The sequence below is a fragment of the Lethenteron reissneri genome, chromosome 68 (assembly GCF_015708825.2).
Source record: "Lethenteron reissneri isolate LAM-NWPU_2019-01 chromosome 68, ASM1570882v1, whole genome shotgun sequence".
NCBI lineage: Eukaryota > Metazoa > Chordata > Hyperoartia > Petromyzontiformes > Petromyzontidae > Lethenteron > Lethenteron reissneri.
In genome coordinates this window covers 3,295,656-3,320,292 of record NC_083846.1, presented here as the reverse complement: position 1 = coordinate 3,320,292, position 24,637 = coordinate 3,295,656, and the positions used below count along the sequence as shown (strand labels likewise).

Genomic DNA, 24,637 nt, shown 5'->3' with positions numbered 1-24,637 from the left:
CGTTCACGTGGCCCACCGACTCGTTCTGCGTTGCCCGTCATCGCCTGCCCTAGATGGATCGTGACCTTTATACGCTAGTGCTCAGGTTGCGGGCGGGGGGAGGGGGGTGGGTGGTGGTGCGAGCGTGTGAAGCGGGCTTGACCGGCAGTTGAACTCGATCCTTTTTTTTTTCTACATCGCCGGTGGCGGCTGCACCTTCGCCGGGGAGAGGTGGGAACTGCTGTGCAGCTGCAGGCACTGCACGGCGGTGGGGAGGAGCGAGCCGGCACCGTCGCCGCCGTCGGCACCGGCGCCGTCGGGCAGCGAGACGAGGAAGCGCGACACCCCCGTGTTGGGCGACACGACCAGCAGCCGCTGCCGCCACTCGGCGGGCACGGGGCAGCCCAGGTCCTCGGTGAGGTAGCGAACCCACTCGCGGATGAGTCCGCCGTGGGTGACTACCAGGACGTCCACCGCCGGATCCACCGCGGCGCCGGGGTCGCTTTCTGGGTTCGGGGGAGGAGACGGTGCGGGGGTGGGGGGGTGGGGGAACGTGTTCGGGTGACGGCACCGAATGTTGCGAGGATGATGGCCGGCGCTAGCACGGACACCACCTCAACTAAAGTATAAACTATTTTAACACGCTTTTATTTAACTCACTACGTCTGTTGTTGTATCCTAAAATCTTGTAACTCAATTTCAACCGTACTCCCAATGTCGTATCGTATCGACTGCAAACTTGGTGTAGCTATGTCACATTGATGACAATACTATATTAGTATATTCTATCATTAAAAATTAAAAACATATTTTTAAACGATCTTTTGTACGGCTCTAATTGTCCACGCTCAACTCACGTTGTCTGTAAATCACCACGTGGTCCCTTACGTCACGGCAAGCCTCGGGGAGCCACGCCGAGGGGCGGGGGATGTGGAAGAAGGGGAGGGGCGATGGGGGAAGGGGGCAGGGGGAGGGGCAGCTCGGACAGTACATTTCATTAAAGCGTGTTTTTTTTTTAAATATTTTTAAATATTTTATTTTTATTGTAACTAAGTGACGCCCCGCTGAGCTGCGTAGCTGTTTTTGCAGGAGCGGCCTGGCTATCACAAATTATATCTCAACGAAGTGGCTGATCGTGTGAGACATTGATAGCAGCCAAATCCTCTAAAACGCGTGATTTTGATTCTTAAAGTGGAGGGGGAAAAACCGGAGAAAAATCCACAAGCCACGGATCGAACCCACGACCTCCTGTACACCAGGCGAGGTAGTTAACATCTACTAGCTACCGTGATGAGAGAAAGAGAAAATGCAAACTCCAAATATTCAACAGGTGTCAGGGTCGTGATCGAACCCACGACCTGTATACCAGGCTAAGTAGTTAACATCTCCTAGCCACCGTGATGATGATGATGAGAGAAAGAGAAAATGCAAACTCCAAATATACAACAGGTGTCAGGGTCATGATCGAACCCACGACCTCCTGTATACCAGGTGAGGTAGTTAACATCTAGCCACCGTGATGATGATGAAAGAAAGAGAAAATGCAAACTCCAAATATACAGCAGGCGTCAGGGTCGGGATCGAACCCACGACCTCCTGTATACCAGGCGAGGTAGTTAACATCTAGCCACTGTGATGATGATGATGAGAGAAAGAGAAAATGCAAACTCCAAATATACAACAGGTGTCAAGGGTCGGGATCGAACCCACGACCTCCTGTATACCAGGCGTGGTAGTTAACATCTCCTAGCCACCGTGAAGATGAGAGAAAGAGAAGATGCAAACTCCAAATATACAACGAACGCTCTCACGGTCGCACGCTGCTATAAATACCGAGCACAGTCATGAGACCCCGTGAGGCTTTCCTGGGTAAACAAGCATATCAACAATGATTATTATCACTCCCACTACCTTTACTGCCATTACCATCACTATTACCATCATCACCACCACCACTAACAATGAAGACAAAGACCTCTCTCATAGCATCAACAGACTGTTGGGGCAAGTGCTTATAGCGAGCACCTATGAAGGCCGGCACGGCGCACGAGGGGGTGGGTCACCCTTGACTCCCCAGTGACGATGTTTACACACCGCACCAGGTACTCATTTGAGGCCGCATCGCGCTAGGGGAGGCCCAGGACCGGTACAGATAATCGTCACCGGTGCTGGTGGCCGTGAGCGGGAATCCAACTCGGGTCGCCGGGTTCGTAGCGCAGTGCCGCTGGCCGCCACACCATTGCTCCCCCAATATCAGTTTCAGTTTATTTATTAGGTATAGCCCTGTCACCACCATCACCGTTACCACCGCGGTGATGGCAGTGGTGGTGGCAGTGGTGGCGGTGGGTAGTGGTGGCGGTGGTGGTAGCAGTGGTGGTGGTGGCGGTGGGTAGTGGTGGCGGTGGTGGTAGCAGTGGTGGCAGTGGTGGCGGTGGGTAGTGGTGGCGGTGGTGGTAGCAGTGGTGGTGATGGCGGTGGGTAGTGGTGGCAGTGGTGGCGGTGGTGGTAGCAGTGGTGGCAGTGGGTAGTGGTGGCGGTGGTGGTAGCAGTGGTGGTGGCGGTGGGTAGTGGTGGTGGTGGCGGTGGTGGTAGTAGTGGTGGCAGTGGTGGCGGTGGGTAGTGGTGGCGTTGGTGGTAGCAGTGGTGGTGGTGGCGGTGGGTAGTGGTGGCGGTGGTGGTAGCAGTGGTGGCAGTGGTGGTGGTGGGTAGTGGTGGCGGTGGTGGTAGCAGTGGTGGTGGTGGCGGCGGTGGGTAGTGGTGGCAGTGGTGGCGGTGGTGGTAGCAGTGGTGGCAGTGGGTAGTGGTGGTGGTGGTGGTAGCAGTGGTGGTGGCGGTGGGTAGTGGTGGCAGTGGTGGCGGTGGTGGTAGCAGTGGTGGCAGTGGTGGCGGTGGGTAGTGGTGGCGTTGGTGGTAGCAGTGGTGGTGGTGGCGGTGGGTAGTGGTGGCGGTGGTGGTAGCAGTGGTGGCAGTGGTGGCGGTGGGTAGTGGTGGCGGTGGTGGTAGCAGTGGTGGCAGTGGTGGCAGTGGTGGCGGTGGGTAGTGGTGGCGGTGGTGGTAGCAGTGGTGGCGGTGGGTAGTGGTGGCGGTGGTGGTAGCAGTGGTGGTGGCGGTGGGTAGTGGTGGCAGTGGTGGCGGTGGTGGCGGTGGCTATGCCGCGTGTGCCTGTGGCCGTACCTGCCCGGCAATCCGAGGGCTTGATGCCGTTGCACGTCTCCGCGCGCCGGGAGGCCATCAGCGAGCAGAGCTCGAGGAAGAAATCCACCAGACGCGTCTTGAGCTGCGGTGACGAAGCAAAGAAAAATGCAAAGGTCCCCCACGCACCCGTGTAGGCTCTTAACAGGCTGCTGCTGCTGCTCGGGGCAAGTGCTGTTAGCGAGCGCGGCATGGCGCTCGAGCGGACGGTGCCACCACCCTTTGCCTCCCCGATTTTGCCGATGTGTTCGCACCGCACCAGCTACTCATTTAAAAGACCGAGTCGAGCCTAAGGGGGAGGGGGCCCAAGCAGCAGTTCAGATATTTTGCCACTGATGTTGGCCGTGAGTGGGAATCGATGGGGGTTGGGGGGAGGGGTCACATTGGCCTTAGGGAATTTTGCGATCTCGGTGGGAGTCATTTTCCTCAATACTTCATTTTCGATAGGGTTATTCTGATGAAGATTGCTTGTGTTGCGATCGAAACGTCGTGATTTGTTTAATTTTTCTTTAACTTCTAACTACGTAGCTCTTGTTCAGAAGCTAGCTGGCCGTCAACAATGATAGCTAAACGAAGTGACCTAACAACACGTGCAAATTTAGAGCAGCCAAACACTCTAAACGCGTGTTTATGAGTGTGGAGGGAAAAACCGGAGGACCCGGAGAAAAAATCCACGCAACGACGGGGAGACACGCAAACTCCAAATATACAGCAGCAGGCGTCAGGGACGGGATCGAACCCACGACCTCCTGTGTACCAGGCGAGGTAGTTAACATCTCCTAGCCACCGTGATGGAGATGAGAGATGCAAACTTCAAATATACAGCAGCAGGCGTCAGGGACGGGATCGAACCCACGATCTCCTGCATACCAGGCGAGGTGGTTAACATCTCCTAGCCACCGTGATGATGATGAGAGATGCAAACTCCAAATATACAGCAGCAGGCGTCAGGGACGGGATCGAACCCACGACCTCCTGTACACCAGGCGAGGTGGTTAACATCTCCTAGCCACCGTGATGACGAGAGAGACGCAAACTCCAAATATACAGCAGCAGGCGTCAGGGACGGGATCGAACCCACGACCTCCTGCATACCAGGCGAGGTGGTTAACATCTCGCACCGCTGAAATCCCAGGTTCGAGCCCCGGGTCTGGGGCGCCTCGTCGCCATGGCTACGAAGCCGTGGCGACGAGACGCGCACCATGGCGATGAGGTGCAGGTGTGGGCCAGCCGTCAGTTTGGTGACACTGCGTGGAGGTGACCCCCTCACCTGCTCCAGGGTCTCTCCCCCAGGCGGCGTGAAGTGGGGACAACCGCTGCCCGGCTTCCTTGGCCAGGGCTCTGAGCTGATCCACGCTGCAGCCCTCCGACGCTCCGAAGGACTGCACAAAGAGAACGATTCACCCCCGTGTAGCCTTTAACAGACTGTTGGGGCACACAAGATGGTGGGTGGCCAGCACCACGCCCAACCGCCTTTGTCTCCCCAACGGCGATGTTTATTACACATCTGAGGTCGCAAACGGGTTTTTATTCCTTACCCGTACCCGGCCGCACCAGGGTCGCAAATGGGTACCCGTACCCGGCCGGGTACGGGTTCCCGTTCCCTACCCGTACCCTACCCGAAATGAGTGACAAATGGTTACTCACCAGTGACTCACGGCCTACCCGTACCCGTACCCGGCCGCACCAGGGTCGCGAACGGCCAACCGTACCCGTACCCGGCCGGGTACGGGTAGCCGGGTATCGGGTAGGGTACGGATATCGGGTACCCGATTGCGACCTCTGCTACACATGGCACCAGGTACTCATTTGAGTCGACCTAGGGGAGGCCCAGGGCTGGTTCAGATACGAGTCACCGTCGTTGGTGGCCGTGAGCGGGAATCGAACCCGGGTTTGCCAGGTTTGTAGCGCAGCACGCTAACCGCTACGCTACTGCTCCCAAATGCACACACACGCACGTACATACACACACACGCGGGACACGCGGAATCACACCGGCACGTAGACACACGGAACCAGCAACGCTGAGCGCGTGGGGTCGAGTCCTGGGTCTGGGCGTCTCTCTCTAAATCACTCGTGGGGTGGAGGGGGGAGAGGGTTCATGATGCCCTTGGCACAAGCGCTGTTCCAGCACTGCTGAGAACACGAGTTCAAGCCCTGAGATGGGAAGGTTTCCTCCCTCCGATTCATAATAGCTGTGTGATAGACACCGAACCAGCGATGCAGAGGTGATGCATCTAGCCCTGGTTGTCGACGTGTCTCTCTCCGAGCAGTTACCACCCTGGGGCCATTATCAACGGACAGCAGTGGCGGCACGGTGGTGGCGGCAGTGGCGGCGGTGTCGGCAGGGAAACTTGCCCTCTCGCGCAGGCGCTCCTCACGCTGCAGTGGGTGGTCCCGGCAGTGATGGTTCCGCTTCAGGATCTCCTCTGCCGTCTAGACCACGAACCACGTGACGCACGGGGGTCGCGGACAGCAACACGCGGCAGGCAGAGGCAGTTATCCTGTTAAAAACTAAAACTATATTTCGATTTAAAGCTTTCGTGACTGCAGGGATTCATTTTCTTGGTTCTTTCGTTAAAGTCACGTAGAATGGATATAAAAAAATAATAAAAATCAAACAATAAAATAATTCTCACGACGTTTCGACCACAACTGAGGATGGCTGCTTGCGTTGTGGCCGAAACGTCGTGAGAATTATTTTATTATGTTTTATTTTTATTATGTTATTATTTCCCTTCTACGTGACTTTACCGAAAGAACCAAGAAAAATTAAAACAATATTTTTTTATTTTACCACTGAGCTATGTAGCTCTTTTGCAGAAGCGACTTGGGCCACAAATGATAGCTTAACAAAGATGGGCTGATCGTGTGGAAATTCAAAGCAGTCAAAATACTCTAAAATGCTTGTTTGTAAGCGTGGAGGGACAAAATCGGAGGATCCGGAGAATATTCCACGTGATCACGGGGAGAGAGGACATGCAAACTCCAAATATACAAGTGTCAGGGTTGGGATCGAACCCACAATCCTCCTGACCGCCGTAGCGCCGACCGTGATGGTCGGATGTGCGACGTTGCTCTGCATGGCTCTGGTCACCCCTGGGCCCAGGGAGCCTTGCAGCGCGTCCCTCGGGAAAGGGCAACTGGCTCGGTCGATGATTTGCGAGTAAGAAAAACCACGCCTACGCATGGATTACGTGGTATATTTTAGGCGCGGTTGTGTTCAGAACTATTTTACGAGCAGGTACGGATGCCGACGGGAGAGCTGTATGGACGTTGAACTTCTTTCGCACCGTATGTAGCCACCCTGATAATCAGAGGTGAGGGGGAAAGGCTCCCCCCCCCACCTCCAAACCACCTCCACCCCACCCCACGTATGTTGATTTTATTTTGCAGGAGGACACCCCCACCCCACCTCCAACCCCACCCCCCACCGCAACCTCACCCCAACTCCACCCCAACTCCACCCCAACCCCACCCCACCCCACCCCCACCCCCACCCCACCTCCAACCCCACCCCACCCCCACCCCACCTCCAATCCCACCCCACCCCACCCCACCCCCACCCCACCTCCAACCCCACCCCACCCAATCCCACCCCACCCCACCCCCACCCCACCCCACCCCACCCCCACCCCACCCCCACCCCACCCCACCCCCACCCCCACCCCACCCCACCCCACCCCACCCCACCTCCAACTCCACCCAATCCCACCGCACCCCCACCCAAACCTCCAACCCCACCCCACCCAACCCACCAAACCCGACGGCACCCCCACCCCAACCTCCAACCCCACCCCACCCAACCTCCAACCCCACCCCACCCAACCTCCACCCCACCCAACCTCCAAACCCACCCCACCCCACCCACCCCCACCCCACCCAACCTCCACCCCACCCAACCCCAACCCAACCTCCAACTCCACCCAACCCCAACCCACCCAACCCAACCTCCAACCCCACCCCACCCAACCCTAACCCACCCAACCCAACCCCACCCCACCCAACCCAACCTCCAACCCAACCCCACCCAACCCTAACCCACACAACCCCACCCCACACAACCCCACCCCACCCAACCTCCAACCCCACCCCACCCCACCCGGCTCACCTGCTGCGCCCGCAGCTGGTCACTGCTGTAGACGCAGGTGAAGGGAACGTGCTGCAGGGCAGCGCCGACAGCTGCCGCTTGCTCGAAGCCCACGTCCGACAGGGGCATGTTGATGCCCTGGCCTGCACCACCAACAAGGCACCTTTACATCAGCCGCACATAGTTCACACAACAAAGGCTCATTCCTAACAGCGTGCTTCAGCCGCACCGAACCTCACAAAAATAATATTCAGGTGCCTACCTTGGCTCCTCCCACGCTCAAACAGTATATGTACAAGGACTGCATTTGACTGCAAGTATTGCGGTTAATGTAGACATGATTCCTTGCAAAAGGTGTCAGTTTTGTTGCCAGAAAAAAGGGGAAAACCCCTATTGGTAAGGACTGTTTTCTTGGAATTTATCTTACTTGATACAGCTGTCGTGCTGTGACGGTTCCACCTGAAGACGGACGCTTGTGTTGCCTCCGAAACGTCGTGATTTTTATTTTATTTTTATTTTACTTTTATAAATTTTACTTTGAATTTTTTACCTACGTTACTTTACCGAAAAAACCTAAGAATAAGGCAGAGATCCCCAACCGTGTGAGCCTTTGAGCGGACTCTTGTTGCAATTGTATATGTGGATAAGATTGTGATGGGGGGGGGGAAAGAATAGGCTTTAGGGGCCGTCCATAAATGACGTCACGCGATTTTGGACGATTTTAGACCCCCCCCCCCTTAGTCACACGGCGTCACAAAAAGTCAGACCCCCCCCCCTCAACTATGATGTCACAAAGCTCTGCCCCCCCCCCCCAAAAAAAATAAACATGCTTCAAATCGCTTTAAACGATTGTCATTGTAGTGCGTATTTAATGTGGCGCTGCACTCTGATGTTGTAGAAGAAAACATTTATTAAAAAGTTTATTTAATTAAGTGGAACGTGTTGTCTATATTTATTTAAAGTTGCGCATTTTTACGTAACGTCACATTTCTAAACCCCCCCCCCCCATCGTCACACATCGTCACAAATCTGACCCCCCCTCCCCCCCTAGGTGAGTGACGTCATTTATGGACGGCCCCATAGAAGACTGAAGCCACCCGGAGCCGTCGCGCCTAGGAGTTGCCACACGTCCTCGCTGTCACCCCCAGGACCGCGCCAAACATTTCGTGGCGGCATCTCCAACCTGCACCGAAGCCGTCGGCGATTGCCCGGGAACGTCTACAAACCAGAGGTCGCAAACGGGTTTTGATTCACTATGAGACATCTCCTTTACCAGTGGCAAAATATAGTAGTAGGTTTTTACCCTTTCAACTGGTACACAAACTGACACCTTTATACAAGCAATCATGTTTGCAATAACCACAACACAAGCAGTCAAAATGCAAACAAAAAGAAACAACTCTGATGATGGTAATGTTTGCATTTTGACTGCTTGTGTTGTGGTTATTGCAAACATGATGCCTTGTATAAAGGTGTCAGTTTTGTACCAGTTGAAAGGGTAAAAACCTACTACTATATGGGTTTTGATTCCTTACCCGTACCCGGCCGCACCAGGGTCGCAAACGGCTACCCGTACCCGGCTGGGTACGGGTAGCCGGGTATCAGGTACGGTACGGGTATCGGGTAGGGTACAGGTATCGGGTACCCGGTTGTGACCTCTGCTACAAACCCACGCTTTCGTCGGGTTTGGGAGAGGGGGGGGGTAACCGATGGGATTCATCAAGTTTGGCTCCTCCGCCTCTCGCCGGTATCGTGAGATGTTCTCCTCGTTCTGCTGCTTCCCACGATGTGTCCCCCCCCCCACCGCCACCGCCACCGCCCCCCTCGGTGATTTTTTTGCATCACGGGAAGGTGGCAACCTCGGGTCGGGCCGACGTCTAAATCGGGCACTGCTTGGGCTGAGAGAACCTCGGTGACGGCCCCCCCCCCCCTTCTCTCCCCCCCCCCCCCCCCAATTGCCCAACTCCTTCCCCACCAACTCCGCCACCCCCCCAACTACACACCCCCACAACTCCCTACCCCCCCCAAATCCATACCCCTTCACCCAACTCCCCCCCCCCCCAACTCCCCACTCCCTCCAACTCACCACCCCCCCTAACTCTCTACCCCCCCACCAACTCCCCCCACCCAACTCCCCACCCTCTCCAACTTCCCACTCCCCCCCCCCAACTCACCACCCCCCTAACTCTCTACCCTCCCACCCAACTTCCCCCCACCCAGCTCCCCCTCCACACCCCAACCCCCCCCCCCAACTTCCTCCCCCCCCACTCGACTCCCCACCCCCCACTCGACTCCCCCCCACCCCCCACTCAACTCACCCCACCCAACTCCCCACCCCCCACTCAACTCCTCACCCCCCACTCGACTCCCCGCCCCCCACTCGACTCCCTCCCACCCCCCACTCAACTCACCCCACCCAACTCCCCACCCCCCACTCAACTCCTCACCCCCCACTCGACTCCCCGCCCCCCACTCGACTCCCCGCCCCCCACCCAACTCCCCACCCCCCACCCAACTCCTCCCCCCCCACTCGACTCCCCCACCCCACTCAACTCACATCCCCCCACCCAACTCCCCACCCCCCACTCAACTCCTCCCCCCCCACTCAACTCCCCCACCCCACTCAACTCCCCCTCCCTCAACTCCCCCCCCCCCCCGCAACCAACTCAATTCCTCCCTCACCGATTTCGCCCCACCGCTCCTTCTATTCCGAGCCCTCTGGTGGGGGGGGGGGTTATCCAAGCTGCTGTAAACACGACACCGCTGCACCACCACCACCACCCAGGCCACGTGGTCACAAGCCCGAGTCGGGGATATTCTTAGCGGATGCCTTTTATCCACAGCCGGGGGGGGGGGGGGGGGGGGGGCGCAAAGATGGCCGATGGCGAGCGAGCGATTTTACATTAGTTTTTTTTTAAATGCAACTTTCGATCACAGGCGCGGCGGGTCGTTTAAAATCCCTTGACACGTGTGCCGATAACACCGCCGCACGTGTGTGTGTGTGTGTGGCCTGAAAAGTATAAAATATATCTAAAATCGGCGACGTTTTGAGCAGTGGTTCCTTTTTCGAAGCGCATAAATGCTAGTAAGTTTTATGGGCCATGAATGGCCGTCGCCTGGAATGTCACTCCTTGTATATGTGTGTATGTATATGTATGTGTGTTATGTATGTGTGTATGTATGTGTGTTATGTATGTGTGTATGTATATGTATGTGTGCGTTGAACTTCTTTCGCACCATACGTAGCCAAACCGTTTAAATCGGAGGTACACGTGAACGACAATAAACTATGGGTCTCTGTGCGAGTCTGTGGGTCTCTGTGTGAGTCTATGGGTCTCTGTGGGAGTATATGGGTCTCTGTGGGAGTATATGGGTCTCTGTGAGAGTCTGTGGGTCTCTGTGTGAGTCTATGGGTCTCTGTGTGAGTCTGTGGGTCTCTGTGTGAGTCTGTGGGTCTCTGTGTGAGTCTATGGGTCTCTGTGTGAGTATGTGGGTCTCTGTGTGAGTATGTGGGTCTCTGTGTGAGTATGTGGGTCTCTGTGTGAGTCTGTGGGTCTCTGTGTGAGTCTATGGGTCTCTGTGCGAGTATATGGGTCTCTGTGTGAGTCTATGGGCAGAGGTGTGGACTCGAGTCATGTGACTTGGACTCGAGTCAGACTCGAGTCATGAATTTGATGACTTGAGACTCGACTTGGACTTGCATAACAATGACTTTGTCCCACCTCTGAGGTGTGGACTCGAGTCATGTGACTTGGACTCGAGTCAGACTCGAGTCATGAATTTGATGACTTGAGACTCGACTTGGACTTGCATAACAATGACTTTGTCCCACCTCTGTCTATGGGTCTCTGTGAAGTCTATGGGTCTCTGTGCGAGTCTGTGGGTCTCTGTGCGAGTCTATGGGTCTCTGTGCGAGTATATGGGTCTCTGCGAGAGTCTGTGGGTCTCCGTGTGAGTCTATGTGTTTCTGTGCGAGTCTATGGGTCTCTGTGTGAGTCTATGGGTCTCTGTATGAGTGTATGTGTCTCTGTGCGAGTCTATGGGTCTCTGTGTGAGTCTATGGGTCTCTGTGAAGTCTATGGGTCTCTATGTGAGTTTAAATACGTATGAACTTTTTCGCACCGTACGTAGCCAAACCATGCTAATCGGAGGTGCGGTGTCGTGTTGTTATTTTTGTGCTTGTGCACCACTGCCAACGCAGCAGCAGCAGATTCAACTGATAATTAGAGACCCATATGGTGGTGTGGGTGGTGTGGGTTATGGGGTGGGTGGTGGGGAGGGGGTGGTGGGTGGGGTGCATCTTATTATCCAGTAGCCGTGTCTGAGGCCCAGATGTGTACACGAGAGCGCTAAAGACAAGTTATGGTTGTGTATCTTTCATTCCCAGAGATGCCTTATAATCAACTAGCTTGACTACCCGGCTTCGCACGAGACTTGGATTTTTGTCTTGGATTGATAAGGGGGGGGGGGGTGCGTGACGTCAGCAGGCACACTGCGTGACGCAGCCGCATGCGGATGACATCACAGATGCGACGTCACCGCTCACTTGCCGTGCAAAATATACCCATTATTGCGCCCCTACTCCCCCCCCCAAAAAATACAAAAGTCTATTTTTATAATGTTTGCATTGTGTACAGTCTGGAAACTACCCACAAGCTAAATTTAAAGTTTGTTGCATGTCGGAAAGTATGCTAAACATTTCGAACAGACACACATATTCACACATTTCCCTTTTATATATATATAGATAAAATAAAATAACGGTGACAGAGCTTCCCCGACACTGCCTACAAACCACGTACCTTGGATGAGACGCTTCCTGTTGTACGTGGTCTCGCCACTGCAAGAGACACAAAGACAAAGATCGCCCCCAGTGAGGCTGAGTCGACCTCGGTGATAATCGTCAGTGGCGTTGACCGCCGGGTTAGAAGCGCGGCTAGCATAACCGCTGCGCCACCGCTCCCTACTACAGGTACAACATCCCCCCCCCCGTATAGCCTTAACAGATGTTTTGAGGCAAGTGCTGTTAGCAAGCAGCAGGCCGGCACTGTGGCACACCTGGGGGTTTGGGGGTGTGGACAGCCCCATGCCCGGCCGCCTTTGTCTCCCCAGTGGCGATTGTTTACACACCACCGCACCAGGTACTCTCCCGACGTTGAGGTAGACAGGCAGGCGTGCATGTGGGCAACTACAGTAAAACCTTGGATTGCGAGTAACTTGCAAGACGAGCAAAAATTGTAATTAATTTTAACTTTCGATTTAAAGCTTTCGTGACTGCAGGGATTCATCTTCTTGATTCTTTCGGTAAAAGTCACGTAGACTTTACCGAAAGAACCAAGAAGATAATTTTAACTTGATAAACGAGCGAGGTCTTGCAATACGAGCAGTACGTGCAGTCTACGCTTTGTCTGCCGAGCGTCACGTGATCACAACTGAGCAGATGGTTCGTCTCTCTATCTCTCTCGCTGCGGGATTGTGGGTAATCGTCTCCCATGCTCGGTCTCAGTCGGCGTGCCTCACTCGTATAGTCAACATCCGTGCGAGCGTACACTGTTTACTACAATATAGTGTTGTGACCACGTGTGTGTGCGTAAAGCATTTATTTTTATTTTGTGTCCAAGTGTAGCGGCTGTTCTTTAGTAACTATACTTCAAGTGAAAGTCGTCCAACACAATAACCCTCCTCAATTCTAGATTTGAAGCTTTCGTGACTGCAAGGATTCATATTCTTAGGTTTTTTCGGTAAAGTCACGTAGGTAAAAAATTAAAATTAATAAAAGTAAAATAAAATAAAAACCCTCCTCAACTCTCTCTCGTCTCCCTCACACCAGCCACAATTAAATGTAATCAATAAATTTGATTTCTTTATATTAAATTTAAATAATGAAAATATAAAAAAGTTATTTTGTATTAATCATTTTTATATGAATACAGTATTTTTTGGGTTGTGGAACGAATCATCCGAGTTTCCATTATTTCTTACGGGGAAATTCGCTTCGATGTACGAGTGCTTTGGATTACGATCACGTTTTCGGAACGAATTATGCTCGCTAATCCAAGGTTTTTTCTGCAAAAAAGTATGTGGGACAGACGGGCAGACTGATAGACTCTTTGGTCAGACAGGCGGACAGACATTATATATATCCAGGAAGGTAGACACATACGACGTGGACAGATAGGCAGATTTGCGGACAGCGAGAGAGACCGGCACTCCTGTACGTGAGCGGACAACAGAGGTCGCAAACGGGTTTTGATTCCTTACCCGTACCCGGCCGCACCAGGGTCGCAAACGGGTACCCGTACCCGGCCGTACCCGTACCCTACCCATACCCTACCCGTACCCGGCCGGGTAGGGTACGGGTATCGGGTACCTGATTGAGACCTCTGGGATGAAGCCATGTTGCAGGCGCGGGTGGGTTGATTCTAGGAACTTGAATTGTGAGAAGAGACAAGACGTTGGGAAATGAGTGACAAACGGTGACTCACCAGTGACTCACGGCCTACCCGTACCCGTACCCGGCCACACCAGGGTCGCAAACGGGTACCCGTACCGTACCCGGCCGGGTACGGGTAACCGGGTATCGGGTAGGTACAGGCATCGGGTACCCTGGCGGACAAGCATACAGTCATACTCTTTGATTTCGGTAAAGTTACGTAGGTAAAACAATCAACAAAATAAAATAAACGAAAACTAAATTAAATCACGACGATTCGGAGGCAACACAAGCTTCCTTCATCGTGATTTAATTTAGTTGTTTTCATTTATTTTATTTTATTGTTTTACCTACGTGACTTTACCGAAAAAACCAGAGAGTATGAATCCTTGCAAGTCACGAAAGCTTCAAATCTAGAAGCAGGCAGTCGTGTGGGTTTACTTGGCAGGTAACGGGAGGAAAAACAAATAATTGTTGAGGCAGACAGACAGACAGGCAGACAGACACGCAGAGAGAATTAGGATCAGAATATTTCAACTGCACGAGGAATCCGATGAGCTGGAAAGCTCTTCATCATAGAGGCACGGGCTAAGATCGTTACAACAACAAACAGTACACAAACACGACGGCCGTGCAAAGTGCAAGAAAGGTAAACAAAGCACACAAACACAAACAAATACAACACTAAACCATCTCCCATCATACCAGGCGAAGACCCGCTGTACTTTCATGTGTGTACCGCATGTACTGTGGTGGATGTACTGTGTACTGTGGTGGATGTACTGTGTACTGCGGTGTATGTACTGTGTACTGTGGTGTATGTACTGTGTACTGTGGTGGATGTACCGTGTACTGTGGTGGATGTACTGTGTACTGTGGTGGATGTACTGTGTACTGTGGTGATGTACTGTGTACTGTGGTGGATGTACTGTGTACTGTGGTGGATGTACTGTGTACTGTGGTGGATGTACTGTGTACTGTGGTGGATGTACTGTGTACTGTGGTGGATGTACTGTGTACTGTGGTGGGTGTACTGTGTACTGTGGTGGGTGTACTGTGTACTGCGGTGGATGTACTGTGTACTGTGGTGGATGTACTGTGTACTGTGGTGGATGTACTGTGTACTGTGGTGGATGTACTGTGTACTGTGGTGGATGTACTGTGTACTGCGGTGTATGTACTGTGTACTGTGGTGGATGTACTGTGTACTGTGGTGGATGTACTGTGTACTGTGGTGGATGTACTGTGTACTGTGGTGATGTACTGTGTACTGTGGTGGATGTACTGTGTACTGTGGTGGATGTACTGTGTACTGTGGTGGATGTACTGTGTACTGTGGTGGATGTACTGTGTACTGTGGTGGATGTACTGTGTACTGTGGTGGATGTACTGTGTACTGTGATGGATGTACTGTGTACTGTGGTGGATGTACTGTGTACTGTGGTGGATGTACTGTGTACTGTGTGTAATGTACTGTGTACTGTGATGGATGTACTGTGTACTGTGGTGGATGTACTGTGTACTGTGGTGGGTGTACTGTGTACTGTGGTGGGTGTACTGTGTACTGTGGTGGATGTACTGTGTACTGTGGTGGATGTACTGTGTACTGTGGTGGATGTACTGTGTACTGTGGTGGATGTGTAATGCGGTTGTAAACGGCCCTTCTGAGGTGCCGTCAGGGGGGGAGGAGTTAGGTCACGTGGGGGGAGAGGGGTTGAGTATAGAAGGAGGGGAACCGGAAGAGCAGGGGAAGTGACTGGGAGCCAGGAACAGAGGAAGGCCACGTAGGGCGAAGCGGGGTGTGGCGAGATCGCCACGAACACGAGAGAAGCGAGGATCGGCACCGTTGGCCAGCGGTGACCGACCCGAAGCAGCAAGGAGGCTGCAGTCAGCAGCGGGGCTGCACAGAGAGAGTGGGCAGCGGGTCTGCATACAGTGACAGCCAGAGGGTCTGCACATAGGGGTAGCAGCGAGTCTGCAGGGAGGAGGTTACAGTAGATGAAGCAGAGAGTCAGAGGGGTGAGGAAGCTATAATAGCAGTGAATAGCCGGGGGCTACAAATACAGGAGTTATAACAGAGTACCGTGTGGGTAAAGACGTGAACCTGAATAAAGACACGAAGACAGAAAGAAGTGTTCGAGTCCTTTTATTACACTGGAGTCAGAAGTGAAACGGCATGGCGAAACAACTGAGGAAGAAGAATATCCCATCTCCGGCGTCGGCTTCATCATCGGACGACGACGATCTTCCTCCTGAGGTCGGCTTCACTTCGGCGGAGGGAGAGATCCGTGAGGGCCCGGGTGTGGAGGAGGTTGCCGCTGCGCCCGACCCATCTGCGTTGAAGGACGAAGATTTAAGATGGACCCGGATGGCGGAGCAACTGGCGACCCTAAAAACCGTCATCACGGAGTTGTGTGACCTTGTCACGCCAAGGGCGGCGTTGGAAGGTGATGGTGGTGATCGGCAGGAGCCCGGGTCGTCTTCGATGGCGCCGCCATCGACCACGCGGCGTGAAGACGCCATCTTGGGCGTGGCGCACCACGGAAGGCGGGAAGCCGCCATCTTGGGGCCGCCACGAAGATCGTCCGCCATCTTGGCGACACCGCGTTGCGACGCCTTGCTGAACTTGCCGCCGGAAGAGTCGGTGACGGACGGAAGCAGGCCAAGGAGCCGCAGTCGTCACCTTACAACTGTTAAGGAGTTCTCCATCGGGGGCGATTGGAGTGCGTTCGCTTGTCGATTTTTGGCGGCGGTACGAACGGCAAGGTGGACGGACGCCGAGGCGCTGGAGGTGCTTCCGACTCTCCTTGACGATGAGTCTGTTCGTTTTTTTCGCTCTATAAAAGCTGCGAAGAAGAAAACATTGCGTGGAGTGTTCGACGAAATGGCGGACGCGTACGAGCCACCGGATGACGCCCATCGCCGCTTCGTGCAGCGGCAACGCGCACCGGAGGAGTCGCCTGTAGCGTACAGGGGCGCCGTGCTGGAACTCGCGATGGCCGCTTACCCGGAGACGGAGCCTGACCTGCTGGAACCTCTCATCTTGGGGAAGATGTTGGAGTTATCCCGGGATCTGGGCATTCCTATGCCGGCTTGCGGTCACGAGAAACTCACGTCCCGGACCGCGGCTAAGTGTTTGGACGCCCAGTTCAATCTCCGCCGCTGGAAACAAGTCACGGCGTGGACGGGCGGTCCTGTCGTCGATGGGGGGGCCGTAGGGTGGGACCCTACAAAGGCCGTGTACGTGCCGGATGCGACCGGCCCAAAGGAGCTGTCGGCCGCCTCCACTCCGTGGCCGGCTCGAAGCGAGCCGGGGCCGCGGGCTCCGCCGCCGGCGCGGCCACGTCGGGACGGGGTGCCTGCTGCGCGCCGACCCGACGTCGACTGTTTCCGCTGCGGCCGTCGGGGCCACTATGCCAGGGACTGCTGGGCCCGGGTTCCGGGGCCGCCCCAGCAGGAGGCCTCGATCGCGGACGTCCCAAAGAAAGACCCTCCGGCACAGGCAAGTCGGTGCGCACCAGACACCCGGCAAGGCCTGACACCTCACTCATCGCCGTTGTTGTGCGACGCGGATGTTCTAAAATATGGGAGGCCAGTATCTGCGCCTTGTCGCTCGATAACGCAGTGGCGTAAGTTGGCTCGGCGGGTTGTCGCGGCCGCTACAGGTTCGTCCACTGTACCGGGGTCGATCCAAGGGGTGGACGTGCGTATTTTGGTGGATTCCGGGGCGTCCGCGACCATTATTTCGGATGTCATATTCCATCTTTTGAACATCCCACCGGGGGCCGTGAGGCCGGCTTACGCTTCCTGCATCGCTGCGAACGGGGGTAGTATGGGCATCGTGGGACAGGTGGACGCTAATATTTCTATCGGGGGGGTCTCGGCCTCGGGCGTTGTGTTAATTTCGAGGTCCCTGGCGGTTCCTTGCTTGTTGGGCACGGATTTTTTGGCTAAGATGCCCATTTTAATTAGAATCAATGAAAATTGCATTGAACTGCCAGGGGGCCGCAAATTGGCGTTTTTACAGTCCACCTGGGGGCGACCGGCTCCGGTTGCCCAGGTGCAGGCGTTATCGGAAGTTTCAGTTGATATTCCACCTGGCTCGCAGATGCTCATTCCCCTACGATACCGGAAGCCGGTTCCGGGTCGGCAGAGTGCTTGTGGAATTTTGCTGTCGCCGTCCGCCGCTGTTACGGGCGGATTGGCACTGGTGGGGGCGCAAACCATTGTCCGTCCGGATCAGCGCCCGTTTTTGCAGGTGTTAAATGCGACTTCTGAAAGCGTGTGTGTGCCGGCTGGTACCGTTGTGGCACACGCCACTACGGCGTTTACGGCTCAGAGTGACATTCCGGACGGGGGGCTGGTGGGTGGTGTTTCACACGACGGAGGGGTGGACGATCGTTGGATCGCCGAATTATGTGCGGAAAATTCGGCCCTTTCCGCTGAGCAGCGTTGTGCGATTCATAAATTATTAGCGAGCTATTCCGATGTGTTTAGCTCGGACGATTTGGACTTGGGACGCACCTCGCTGCTCTCTCATCACATCGAAACGGGGGACGCGGCCCCTATCCGCTTGAACTCGCGTCGGATGAGTCCGGCTGAGCGTGAGCACGTTCGAGGGGCAGTGGAAGACATGTTGAAAGCGGATATTATATCTCCGTCTAATAGCCCGTGGGGTGCGCCTGTCGTGTTGGTTAAAAAGAAAGATGGTAAATTACGATTTTGTGTGGATTTTCGGAAGTTAAATAAAGTGTCGGTGGCAGATGCGTATCCCCTGCCGCGTATGGACGATTCTCTCGACGCCTTGTCAGGGGCTAAGTTTTTTTCAACGCTAGATCTCTCTTCGGGCTTCTGGCAGCTTCCCCTTGACGAGCCCTCGCGGGAAAAGACAGCGTTCCGTACGCCGCAGGGGTTGTTCCAATTTAACTGTCTGCCGATGGGGTTGAATGCAGCCCCTGCCACCTTTCAGAGATTGATGGAGTTGGTATTGACGGGGTTGCAGTGGGAGACATGTCTCATTTATTTAGATGATATTATTGTCTTCAGCCGCACATTTGATGAGCATTTATTGCGGTTGGAGGCCGTTTTTGCCAGAATGCGTTCTGCTAATTTGAAATTCAAGCCTAAGAAATGTCATCTACTGCAACGTTCCGTTCGATACTTGGGACATATTGTTAGTGCGGACGGGGTGGCCACGGATCCAGAGAAAACTGCGTGTGTCCGGGATTGGGCAACCCCCGCCACGGTGGGTGATGTGCGTCGGTTTTTGGGGTTCGCCTCATATTACCGGAGGGTTGTTCCGAATTTCGCTACTATCGCCAGGCCTTTGCATCTCCTTACTGGGAAGGGGCACAAATTTGTGTGGGGACCGCCGGAGGAGGCGGCGTTTCGGAGCCTGCGCGACCTACTGGCTACTGCGCCGACGTTGGATTATCCGGATTTTGAACATCCCTTCATTCTGGATACTGATGCGAGTGACACCGGGATTGGGGCGGTGTTGTCCCAGTCAAAAGGTGGTGTTGAGCGTGTGGTGGCGTACGGGAGTCGGGTTTTGTCTCCCGCGGAAACTCGTTACTGCGTCACTCGCAGGGAACTTTTGGCTATTGTGTATTTTCTCCGCCAATTTCGACCGTATCTGTACGGTCGGTCGTTTATTGTCCGAACGGACCATGCGGCCTTGCAGTACGCTCTTAAGATGGACCAGCCATCCGGACAATTGGCGAGATGGCTGGACACGTTGCAAGAATTCTCCTTCCAAATTCACCATCGGAAGGGTGTGCGTCACGCTAACGCGGACGCACTGTCCAGGTTGCCGCAACAATCCCCTTGTGCGTGTGCGTCGGGGACGCATAGGTGTGGACCGGCTCAGCCCCCCCCTCAGCCTGTCGCGCGGGCAGTGGATGTTCTCGAACCTCCGCTTACACCGGGACCGGTTGAAGGGGGACCGGCTGACGGGATTTTGCGTCTTCCAAGGTCTGTGTGGATTCGGGAGCAAATGTTGGACGATTCTTTGGTGTCGTTACGGAAACGAACGGAGAAGGCGGGTAAGGAAGTCGGTGCGGGTGGTAATTCGGAAACTGCTCTCCGAGATGGGTTACTGATATGGAGGGAAGGGATACAGGAACACTGGCGTCTCGTTGTGCCTGCGTCATTGCGCTATGAGTTGATTAGATCTTTGCACTGTGACACACTTTTACACCTGGGGGTGCAGAAAACCCTATTGACGCTGCAACGAGACTATTATTGGCACGGCATGACGACGGATGTCGTCGGTCACGTTCGCGCGTGTCCCGATTGTGCCCGCCGTAAGCCGCCTAAACATCCATATGTTCCGCCGATACAATCGATTAAAGTATCTCGGGTTAATGAGTTGGTGGCGTTAGATATTTTGGGACCCTTTCCGCCATCAGCTAAAGGAAATAAGTATTTACTGGTGGGGGTGGAGTACCTCTCTCGCTGGCCGATGGCCTGGCCCTTGCCTGACCAGTCAGCGGCGTCTATCACGGACGCCTTTCTATTTGGGTATGTAATGGACAAAGGGGCTCCGGAGAGGCTCCTTACGGATCAGGGACGTAACTTTTCGTCTAAATTGTTGGGGGAGGTGTGTGCGGCTCTTGGAACTAAAAAGATACGGACGTCCCCCTACCACCCGCAAACGGATGGTATGGTGGAACGGTTGAATCGGACTCTGTCCGCCATGCTGTGCCATACAGTCGGGGAAAACCAATCTGATTGGGATTTGCATATCCCTGGGGTGCTTTCGGCGTATCGCATGACGCCGCACGCGGCTACTGGATACTCGCCGTTTTTCCTTATGTACGGCCGTGAGAACGTGCCGCCGATTCATGACCAGTTGGGAACCGGTGCGAGGGGGCCTGTTAAGCCTCTTCCTGAGTATATTAAGGACAACGTTCGGCGTGTCGCTGAGGCGAGGGAAAATGCCCGCATGGCTACTGCCAAGGCTCAGGCCAGGAATGAGCGGTGTGCCCGACGTTCAAAGGGGGAGTGTCCCTGGAAAAAGGGGGACCTGGCCTGGCTTCATTGCCCACAGGTGCGGCCAGGTACATCTCCTAAATTACATCGACCTTGGCAGGGTCCGGTCCGCCTCATTGAGGTTCCCAACCCACAGTCGGCGCGTGTTCAGGTTGGTGCACGGCGTTGGTTCGTGCACACGTCCCGGTTGAAGCCATACATTGCCCCGCGGCCGGATGCGTCATCTCCCCAAGTTGCCTTGCCGGGGTCTGTTGCTGCCGACTCGCCCTTGCCTGTGTCTGCTGACCTTGCGAGAGCGCCTGTCGTACCCTTCACAGACAAGCCGGCCGTGACAGCGCAGGGAGGAGGACCTTCCGCTTGTGGGACGCCGACCGGAGCCGCAGAACCCACGGGACCTGCAGCTCTTCCTATCCCTCCGCGGACGCGAGTACGGGATGTTTCTGGACGCGAGCGGGACAGTGGCGGGCCTCCAATGGCGACGGAAGAACTTGCGCCCGTCGCCCCTAAAACCCTTCCACGTTCCCGCTCGGCGGGTGGGCCGCCGACCGTCCGGGACGGCCCGGCTACCCGTACTCGCTCGAAATCCCTCACGTTTCGTTAGATTGTGTTGTGTTGTGTTATTGTTATAATGTTCTTCAATGCTTCGTGTCTTTTTGCGTGTTGGCCCTTTACACCCGCATTGCTTTTCAGGTTGAAATTCAGCCGAGGTCGGCTGGATTTTCTTTAGGGGGGAGGGTGATGTAATGCGGTTGTAAACGGCCCTTCTGAGGTGCCGTCAGGGGGGGAGGAGTTAGGTCACGTGGGGGGAGAGGGGTTGAGTATAGAAGGAGGGGAACCGGGAGAGCAGGGGAAGTGACTGGGAGCCAGGAACAGAGGAAGGCCACGTAGGGCGAAGCGGGGTGTGGCGAGATCGCCACGAACACGAGAGAAGCGAGGATCGGCACCGTTGGCCAGCGGTGACCGACCCGAAGCAGCAAGGAGGCTGCAGTCAGCAGCGGGGCTGCACAGAGAGAGTGGGCAGCGGGTCTGCATACAGTGACAGCCAGAGGGTCTGCACATAGGGGTAGCAGCGAGTCTGCAGGGAGGAGGTTACAGTAGATGAAGCAGAGAGTCAGAGGGGTGAGGAAGCTATAATAGCAGTGAATAGCCGGGGGCTACAAATACAGGAGTTATAACAGAGTGCCGTGTGGGTAAAGACGTGAACCTGAATAAAGACACGAAGACAGAAAGAAGTGTTCGAGTCCTTTTATTACAGATGTACTGTGTACTGTGGTGGATGTACTGTGTACTGTGGTGGATGTACTGTGTACTGTGGTGGATGTACTGTGTACTGTGGTGGATGTACTGTGTACTGTGGTGGATGTACTGTGTACTGTGGTGGATGTACTGTGTACTGTGGTGGATGTACTGTGTACTGTGGTGGATGTACTGTGTACTGTGGTGGATGTACTGTGTACTGTGGTGGATGTACTGTGTACTGTGGTGGATGTACTGTGTACTGTGGTGGATGTACTGTGTACTGTGGTGGATGTACTGTGTACTGTGGTGGATGTACTGTGTGTACTGCGGTTGTACGTATTGTGTGCAACGCCTGTGATTACGTGTGCGGTGTGTAGTTTGTACTGTGTATACTGTTGTGTAGCGTGGTGCATGTACTCTGTGTGTACTGCATGCACTTTGCTGTGGTGCACGCAGTGCGTACTGCACGTGCAGTGTGTACTGCAGTGTGCACAGTACACGCAGTGGGTACTGTACGCACTGTGTTCAATGCGTACACTGTACTGTACGTACAGTGGGTGCAATGCATACACTGTACTGTACGTGCTGTGGGCAATGCATGCACTGTACTGTACGTGCGGTGGGCAATGTATACACTGTACTGTACGTACTGTGCAATGCATACACTGTACGTACTGTGTGTAATGCATACACGGTACTGTATGTACTGTATGTAATGCATACACTGTACTGTATGTACAGTGTATGCAATGCATAAACTGTACTGTGTATACTGCATGTGCTGTGTGTGCTGTGTGTACTGCGTGTACTGTGTATACAGCATGTACTGTGTGTACTGTGTATACAGCATGTACTGTGTGTACTGCATGTACTGTGTGTACTGTGTATACAGCATGTACTGTGTGTACTGCGTGTACTGTGTATACAGCATGTACTGTGTGTACTGTGTATACAGCATGTACTGTGTGTACTGTGTATACAGCATGTACTGTGTGTACTGCGTGTACTGTGTGTACTGCATGTACTGTGTGTACTGTGTATACAGCATGTACTGTGTGTACTGTGTATACTGCATGTACTGTGTGTACTGTGTGTACTGTGTATACAGCATGTACTGTTTGTACTGTGTATACAGCATGTACTGTGTGTACTGTGTATACAGCATGTACTGTGTGTACTGTGTATACAGCATGTACTGTGTGTACTGTGTATACAGCATGCACAGCATGTACTGTTTGTACTGTGTATACAGCATGTACTGTTTGTACTGTGTATACAGCATGTACTGTGTGTACTGTGTATACAGCATGTACTGTGTGTACTGTGTGTACTGTGTATACAGCATGTACTGTGTGTACTGTGTATACAGCATGTACTGTGTGTACTGTGTATACAGCATGTACTGTGTGTACTGTGTATACAGCATGTACTGTGTGTACTGTGTATACAGCATGTACTGTGTGTACTGTGTATACAGCATGTACAGCATGTACTGTTTGTACTGTGTATACAGCATGTACTGTGTGTACTGTGTGTACTGTGTATACAGCATGTACTGTGTGTACTGTGTATACAGCATGTACTTTGTGTACTGTGTGTACTGTGTATACAGCATGTACTGTGTGTACTGTGTGTACTGTGTATACAGCATGTACAGCATGTACTGTGTGTACTGTGTGTACAGCATGTACTGTGTATACAGTATGTACTGTGTGTACTGTGTATACAGCATGTACTGTGTGTACTGTGTGTAGTGCGATGATTGTGCGTCGCTTACTGTCGAACAATGGTGATCGTGAACTTCATGCTGCTGCTGATGATAATAAACTCGCCTTCCCAGTGCTGCACACACACACACACAAAGATAAAGGTCCCCCGTGTAGCCTTAACAGACTGTAGGGGCAAGTGCTGTTAGCGAGCACCTATGAAGGCCGGCACTGTGGCACACGAGGGGGTGGGTGGCCAGCACCACGCCCGACCGCCTTTGTCTCCCCAGTGACGATTTTTACACACCGCACCGGGTACTCATTTGAGGCTGAGTCGACCTAGGGGAGGCGCAGGACCGGTTCAGGTAATTGCCACTGGTGGTGGCCGTGAGCGGGAATTGAACTCGGGTGGTCGGTTTTGTAGTGCAGGGTAGCGCTAACAGCTACACTACCGCTCCCCACACACACACACACAGGTACAACAACAACCGCCATTCGCCACTAAGTGGCGGTGACGTCACCACGATGCTTGTGCCAGGCCAAGTGCACCTTGAGGCCACGTGAAGTGTCGAAAGCCCGCTGGCAGGAGGTCACGGGGCAGACCCAGGTGCCACTGGTCGACTGACCGAGATGACCGAGATGACTGGCTGATGCACCACCTGTGCCCCCTACTGTGCCAACTTGCTGTGCTTTAGCCACCCGGCGCTCCGCTCGTTGTTGTGAGCGTCGCTCCTCCGCCCTCCGTTGTTGTTGGAGGGCGACTGCCTCCAACTGCCCAGTAGCGTCCTTCACGAGCCTCCTCCACTGAGGCCGATCTTGACACCGCTGGTACCAGTCATCGGCAAGTCCACTCAGCTCCACGTCCTCCTGTACCACATCACTCCATCTCTTCTCCAGCCCGTGCCGCGCCCGTCTAGCCCCCTCGATCCGGCCGAACAAAAGCTGTTTAGGCATGCGGTGGCTGGGCATGCGGGCTACATGACCCAGCCAACGCAGCCTTGCCTG

General features: G+C 54.2%; 1 protein-coding gene across 1 annotated transcript; it reads right to left on the bottom strand.

Annotated features, from left to right (window-relative positions):
• Window positions 1-57: 57 nt before the first annotated feature.
• On the bottom strand, window positions 58-24,637 carry LOC133360392 (fructose-2,6-bisphosphatase TIGAR-like). Its single transcript, XM_061579095.1, is given in 9 exon segments — window positions 58-485; window positions 3,154-3,256; window positions 4,442-4,483; window positions 4,485-4,553; window positions 5,530-5,607; window positions 7,283-7,404; window positions 12,064-12,101; window positions 23,704-23,768; window positions 24,182-24,637. Coding segments are annotated over 9 exon segments (1,251 nt in total). The 5' UTR covers window positions 24,602-24,637; the 3' UTR covers window positions 58-171.